This window comes from Plasmodium fragile (genome assembly GCF_000956335.1).
Source record: "Plasmodium fragile strain nilgiri unplaced genomic scaffold supercont1.38, whole genome shotgun sequence".
Classification (NCBI taxonomy): Eukaryota; Apicomplexa; class Aconoidasida; order Haemosporida; family Plasmodiidae; genus Plasmodium; species Plasmodium fragile.
Window position 1 is genome coordinate 188,322 of NW_012192618.1, and position 6,724 is coordinate 195,045.

The 6,724-nt window shown below is 46.8% G+C and overlaps 3 protein-coding genes across 3 annotated transcripts in view; 2 read left to right on the forward strand and 1 right to left on the reverse strand.

Moving 5' to 3' along the window:
* Window positions 1-655: 655 nt before the first annotated feature.
* On the forward strand, window positions 656-2,187 carry AK88_03390 (uncharacterized protein; the record flags this gene model as incomplete). Its single annotated transcript, XM_012481007.1, has 2 exons — window positions 656-2,007; window positions 2,130-2,187. 2 exons carry the CDS (start codon window positions 656-658, stop codon window positions 2,185-2,187), a joined length of 1,410 nt encoding a protein of 469 aa, XP_012336430.1.
* A 647-nt stretch (window positions 2,188-2,834) lies between these two features.
* On the reverse strand, window positions 2,835-4,037 carry AK88_03391 (endonuclease III; the record flags this gene model as incomplete). The annotated part of the gene is made up of 1 exon (XM_012481008.1): window positions 2,835-4,037. One exon carries the CDS (start codon window positions 4,035-4,037, stop codon window positions 2,835-2,837), a length of 1,203 nt encoding a protein of 400 aa, XP_012336431.1.
* A 1,084-nt stretch (window positions 4,038-5,121) lies between these two features.
* Window positions 5,122-6,724, forward strand: part of AK88_03392 (uncharacterized protein) — a gene marked incomplete at both ends in the record, with an annotated part of 1,709 nt that continues 106 nt past the window's right edge. The window contains 3 exons of the mRNA XM_012481009.1: window positions 5,122-5,191; window positions 5,317-6,269; window positions 6,381-6,722. Of these exons, the coding sequence (XP_012336432.1) occupies window positions 5,122-5,191; window positions 5,317-6,269; window positions 6,381-6,722 (1,365 nt within the window). The remainder of the gene's footprint in view (window positions 5,192-5,316; window positions 6,270-6,380; window positions 6,723-6,724) is intronic.

The following is a 6,724-nucleotide window of genomic DNA, read 5'->3' on the forward strand; positions in this document are numbered from 1 at the left end:
AAAAAAAAAAAAAAAAAAAAAAAAAAAAAAAAAGCAAACAACAAGGTCGAATAATACAGCACTGTATCGGTCTGCTTTGCGCAAACCTTGCCTCTGACGTCGCCCCACGGGGTCCGTTTCTTGCTCACCCCGATTGTGGATCTGCAAATTGCAGACAGGGGAGTCTCCCTTCCGAGATTTCAACTTTTTAATTCCAACAGCAGTATCTTTGATGCACCGCTAAAGTGAAGGTGTAGAATGAGCACTTTGCCTACTGCGCTGGTGAAACAGTCTACCCCTTTCCATTTTTAATTTGCTCTGAGTCCTATACCCCATTTTTGGAGCAGGGGGACACTGCAAGGGGAGTCAGCACCCCTGCAATAGATGCCAGCGGTTACGAGGATTCCCACGCGGATGCACATCCGTGGGAACTTCGCACCATCACTGGGTTGATACACATTTGGCTGCTGCGCGGGGAGTCGACCTCCTTTTTTTGTACTCCAAACTTTGTGTTTTACATTTTTTTTTTTTTTTTGCGTGAGCATTTGGTACGTGGCTCCCTCCCTCTACGTAGACGTGGGAACAAAGACGCACTGGTGTGCGGACAGAGCATATACACTCCCCACGCAGAGGCACTAGTACGAGAACAGTGTATGGGCGGGACAGCTGGCCAAACATGGGCACCAGTGAGGATGCCGTTTCTGCAGCTAAAGGGAGAAAAAGAACTTTGCCGTGGGATGAAGTATTTGATAAGCACGCGCGGGTAGGTGTACAAATGTGCGCTGCGATTGGGGAAGACATGGACAGCACTGCAGCAATTGGCCGTGGGACACGTGCGGAGCTCGCGGAGCGCGTGGTGACACCACAACAGAACGCACACAAAGAAGGACGACTCCAAAGCAGCGACACAGTGTGCAACATCCTGTCCTTCATGCCATTCTCCCAAAGATGGAGCTGCAGATTGTTAAGTAGATCCTTCTACCAAGCCTTTCACACAAAATATGCATGGGATCATATAGATGTACGGTTCCTAGATGTGGACATTTTTAAGTTTAATTTTTTGAACACATTCCACAAACATTTTGTGAATACCTTGTCCTTGTTTTTATCAATTCATGAAAACACACGTGCAGAGCCTACCATTAATCTCGCCTTCAAGAATTTCCCACGCTTAACAGATCTGCGTCTATACTGTAGAAAAAAAAATAACAATTATATTTTTGAGGGGGTCCATCCCATGGTCTCCAGTCTGTTAAGCGGGAAGGCGACCATGCCGCAGAAGGAAGACGTCTCGAACGATACACATGAGCATGCTGATGATAGTGCCCATGGAATGACTTCTCCGCTGGACAGCGCTGCTAACCAGTGCAGCCAGTCTCCCGTGGACCTCTCCGATTGGGACTTTGAGTTCAGCGACCTTTTTTTGTACAATCGGTACTACGGACATGGGCAAGCAGACAGTCAAAATGGAAGGTATAATCATGGACAGGAGGATGGTGAGGGCATCGCTCACGAGGTAGACGACCCCCCGGATAACCTTCACGCAATTGCGGCCCGCTCACATATATGGAAACAGCAACGGCTTCATTTGGCGAATCAGTTTGAGCACCTAGAACGGCTGGTGTTGGACGTAAAAGTAAGAGGAGATGAACTTCTCCCCTTCGTTGGAAAAATGACGAACCTAAAGGATATAATCCTGAGCAAACTTTTATACACCGACAAGCTAAACAGAGCTCAGTGCATAACCATATTTACATGCTTCATTGAGCAGATAAAAAAAAATAATATTCGAGTGTTGCAACTTGGGTTGTTCTTCACTCGAGAGTACAAACCCACTGACTACCTGGACAATGAGCTATTTCGCAAACTTGTAAAGGGCAGGACGCAACTGACTTCCAATGCAGATAAGGAGGAGGGCGACGACCTTATACACGTGCTGCACAAGAACCACTTGCATTCGCTGTACTGCCTCTGGAGCAACGACCTCTTCATCTCGTTCGACATGTACGAGCGGATTCGGACCTTCAGGTGGGTCGCCCGGGCAGCACACACACGACGCCAGCGTGGCGGCGGCGTAGCAGCGCATTAACCGCCTTTTCGCGCCCTTTTCACCGCCTCCCCACCGCTTCCCAACTTTTCCCCCTCTTTAGCAACCTGAAGGTATGGATCCTGCCCGGCTGGCGCGCGCTCTCCCTCGTGAAGCAGTGAGCCCAAGACGCGACGCCACGTCACGCGTACGTGGTGATTATCATTTTGTTTGTCTGTCCACATTTGTCTCTTCGTGTTTGCCTTGGTCATTCCTTCCCTCTGTCCGCATTCTCTTTTGTCTCACTGCACGTTTTGAAGCAGTCACATTTATTAATAACCGTGCTGCATTATACATATATATATATGTATATATTTTTTTTTGTGTGCGTGTTCCATTTGGTCTATTCTCATTAGTTCCCTTTTATTAATTAAGACCACATGGGCGTAAGTTGACTTATGCAAGGGTGCCCGTTTGCTGTGGCACTTTCGCCGCCCGTGTGTTTTTTTTTTTAATTTTTAATTTTTAAGATGAACCTTTCGTCAACTCTGCTGAACGTTGCCCATACACATTACAAACTACACGAATGAAAAAACAAAAAAAAGTACAAAAAGAATAGGCGGCCATCTGCGTCATGCAATAAACGGACTTGTGCCAACAGTGGGGGGGGGGGGGGGGATACCCTTGCTGGGCATGAGCTAATTCGGTTAAAAATGCGGGTGAATTTTTCGGAACAGTTTGTAAAAAAAAAAAAAAAAGCTCTGCATAAGAAAAAACCAAATACAACTTAACACTCATCACAATGTGGTGCTATGCAGCTCTATGTGTCTTACTCCGAGCCAAGGGCCGCTTTCCCTCCTCGGGTGTCCTGGTAGTATTTGCAGGAATCCGTCACAGCACACATGTTGCAATGCGGGCTTTTCGCCTTGCACACCACCTGGCCAAACCCAACGAGGGTTTTATTTAACTCAGACCACAGAGCCTTGGGGACAAAACTCTCCAACTTGCATTGCGTACCTGACTCGTTTTTCGTGCATACCCAATTCAAGCGGTTAGAAATCCTATGCACGTGTATGTCCACAGCTATCCCTTCATGTGTATTCAACGCAGTCTGTAAAATCAGGTGAGCCACCTTCTGCCCGATGCCTGGCAGTTGCAACAACTCCTCCAGTGTGTGTGGAATGTCGTAATTATATTTGTCCCTCAATATTTGGCTAATCTGAATTATTTGTTTAGCTTTAATTTTGTAAAAACCTACCGCTTGTATTAATTTTTGTAATTCCTCTTCAGATGTCTTTAGCATGTTGTGTACTGTGAGTCCGTGTGCTTTTAATTTCTCCATGGCCATGGCGGTGTTTTCGTCCCTCGTCCTTGTGGACAGCATACACGAGACTAACGTTTGGAACCGATAGACCTTTGCACTTTCCGCTTTGTCACTTAACATGTGGCAACCGTACTTGTCCACCGGCGCCACAATATGCTTGCGCATTTCGCTAATCTTCTCGTATGTCCGGAGGAAGTGCGCCATCTTGTCCTCCTCCTGGGGGGAAGCGGCGTGATCATCACCGCCTTGCCCCTCCAACTTCACCGTACTCTCACCACGAGCTGAACCCCCCATCACCTTAACAAGCTTCCTCCTAAGCTCACCATCAACCTTCCTCAATTCATGCTTCTTTACGGTCACCCGCTTGGTACCTCGCTTGCCATCCTGGCTGGCCTGCTTACCCCTTCGTTCTGTTCGCCCATTTCGAATCTGTCCCCCTACAGGGGGGGGTAGCTGCTTCTTTTCCACTTTGGGATATACTCCCTTCACAAAATGTGCATTTGTCTCCCCCTTAGTCGCCTCCCGCTTTAATGTCGAGCCAGGTTCTACTACCCCCACCCGCCTGATGGTACTTCCATTCGGCTCATGTTCATACGTTATGCATATCTTCTTCCCCCTCTCCTTGGAGAGGTACTTGGACGTTCGATCCATACTTAGGAAGTAGAGGTTTACCACGAGGGCCTTCTTTGTATTCCCTACAAGTTTCATTAATGAGTCACGGGGTTTTCGCAGGTTCGGTTGTGCTGCATGCCGCACGGGGGGTACTTCTAATAGGTGGTTGCTTCCAAGCAGCTACTTCTGCAGTGAATTGAGAAGCCTCGTGAAGAGCCAGGCGACACTACGTTAACCCGTGCGCAACAACAGTGGCGAAGCCGCGGTGTGCGTGAGGATGATATAGGGCAGTAGGGATGCAGCACGGGTCGTCCCCATGATCTTAATCTGAGTGAGTTTCCCTATTTTTCTCTTCTTCCCCCTCCCGGGTGTTGGCCTCAACGTTTGTACAGTTCTGTTCGTTCCTGTTGTGCGACCCGTTCCTCCTCACAAGTCCCCCCCTTTGCATAAAATCTTTTCGCAACTGCTGATCCACCTGCAGCATATTTCCTGCCTCCCAAACGCCTTTCATAATTTCTGCCTTAACGGATTGTCACACCTGTTGTTATTCACCACATTGCGTTGGTCCAGAAAAAAAATGCAGGCGGGGCGTATACACCTCTCCCCGTCCCAAGCAAACCTGCACGAGTCGTCGGCAATCACACTGCAGCACAGGTGTATATCTCCCTCGTGCACATTTTCGTTTCGCACCTTGTGTGTAATGGGGAATAAAAAAAAAAAGGATAAAACACTCCTGAGGCGGGACGAGAAAAAAAAAAATTAGTGCCACTTTTTTTGTTCTCCCCTCCACTTATATTTTTTTTATTTTCAAGAATGCAGCACTTTTGAGAATTTTTTTTTTTTTTGTCCCCCCCTTTTAAGTGTAAACCAGTTTGGGGAACAGCATTCATTTTTGTTTTTTTTTTTTTTTTAAGTAGTCATTCATAGTGGTTCTTTTCCCACTTTATATCTTCGCTTGCACATCACCTGACAAAGTACCATGATATGATGCAGACTTGATGGACCGCGGTGGACGCACCGGCGCTGCCTCCAATGTGTGAGAAGCGTCGTCCAACGTGCTTGCCGCCCGACGGTTGGTGTGTCCCCTGGATGCCTTTTTTGTCGCTTCGTCTTTTCACTGCTTTCCGTGTCGCCCTGAGCGACTTCCCCTCCATCACCACTAACACGATGAATCAGGAAAATGAATAAGGGCAATTTGTTCAAGGACGAGACGGAGAAAGCCATCGTCCACTTCATTGTGTACCTCATAGGTGAGCATCTGTCGCGATGGCCCCCCTTTCCACCCCCAAAAGGCTCTGCATGTTGGAGGAGCATGGAGGCACGCCACCGTCTACTTCACATCATCCCTTATAACTTCGCACCACCCCCCCTGCAGGCATTCTGCTCGTACTGTGCGTGTACTACAACTACATAATTCTGAAGTATTATTTTTACTCCCTGTTTTGGGCTTTTATCGTGTCCATCCCCTTGCACCATGTGAAGGTGAAGCTGTCTGAGGTGTTGCGGAAGAAATTTCTGCGGAAAAGGAGGAAGGCAAAGGGGGTGATATCGCAGAGGAGGGAGAGTGACGATGTGGGCGCTGCAGAGTGCGCTGCACGGGAGGCCGTCCCCTTCGGCGAGACGCCGCATTCACTGCAACCGCTTCAACAACGCGATCAGTTGAATCTGTGCACACCAGACAGCACACTGAGTACGTACGCACAGAGCAGCCATGTGAAAGAATTTGATAAAACAAAAAGGAGGCCTGACTTCATCACCCAAGGAAGCATATCGAATAAATACAAAAAAAAGCTACACAGAATTGTAAAGAACGTGAAAAAGGAATTAGACATTTACCTGTACATGTTCATGCTCCTAATTAAGCCCATATACAAAAGAGGAGAAAAGGGAGAAAAAAAGGAAAATTTAACAAACGACTTGGAAAATTATGAACAAAGGAATGCCAGTGAAATATATTTCCTCGTCCTACACAGATTGATCCTATTTTACATTTTACGAGAATTCTTTTTCAAATACAAAGAGTTTTTACTAACCATTGGGGCCTTTATTTATTTTTTTTTTTTCTCTTATAAAATTGTCAAGGCTATATGGAGTGCCTATTTTTATTCCTTGAGTAAAAAGTATTACACCAAATGGTGTCGCCAATTTTCTTTCGATTACGTGTACTTTTACAGGCACTACATGAATGACCTCCTTACTGTGCTCATCATTATTTTCTCCATTATTATTTTTTCCGCCATCTCCATTTTGTTTATCGTTAATATATATGGCGAGTCGCTTTACATTATCAACTCGATTAATGCGTACCTGTCTTCCAACTTCCGCAATGTAAGTGGGCCGATTGTGGAGAAACGTGCATAGCACACTCATTTGGCCTCTTTTTACGGCCTGTTTTTACCGCCTCTTTTTACGGCCTCTCTTTACCACCACCCCCTACAGGCCGCCATCTTCAAGAATTTTCGAAAATTCTACCGCAAGCCTGGCAAAGGAGACATCGAAGATTTGTACGAGCTGGTGAACCTGAACAAGGTGCCCTTCCTGAGTAACAAAACTCTGACGTCCATTTCTGGGCACCTCAAGAGAGCCTTCGACATATATCAGCATATGTATGCACACACCTTTTTAAAGAACGGGACGCGACATATAAGTGCTTGTTGTTTGCCGCTACTCCTGGGCAGACTTGCTCTCCTCGTGGCAGGGCCAGACTTGGGTAGCATTCAGAGGCATACGCTTCATTTGTTAGAACATAAAAAGGACAAGAAATTTCCATTACCGAAAAGTGG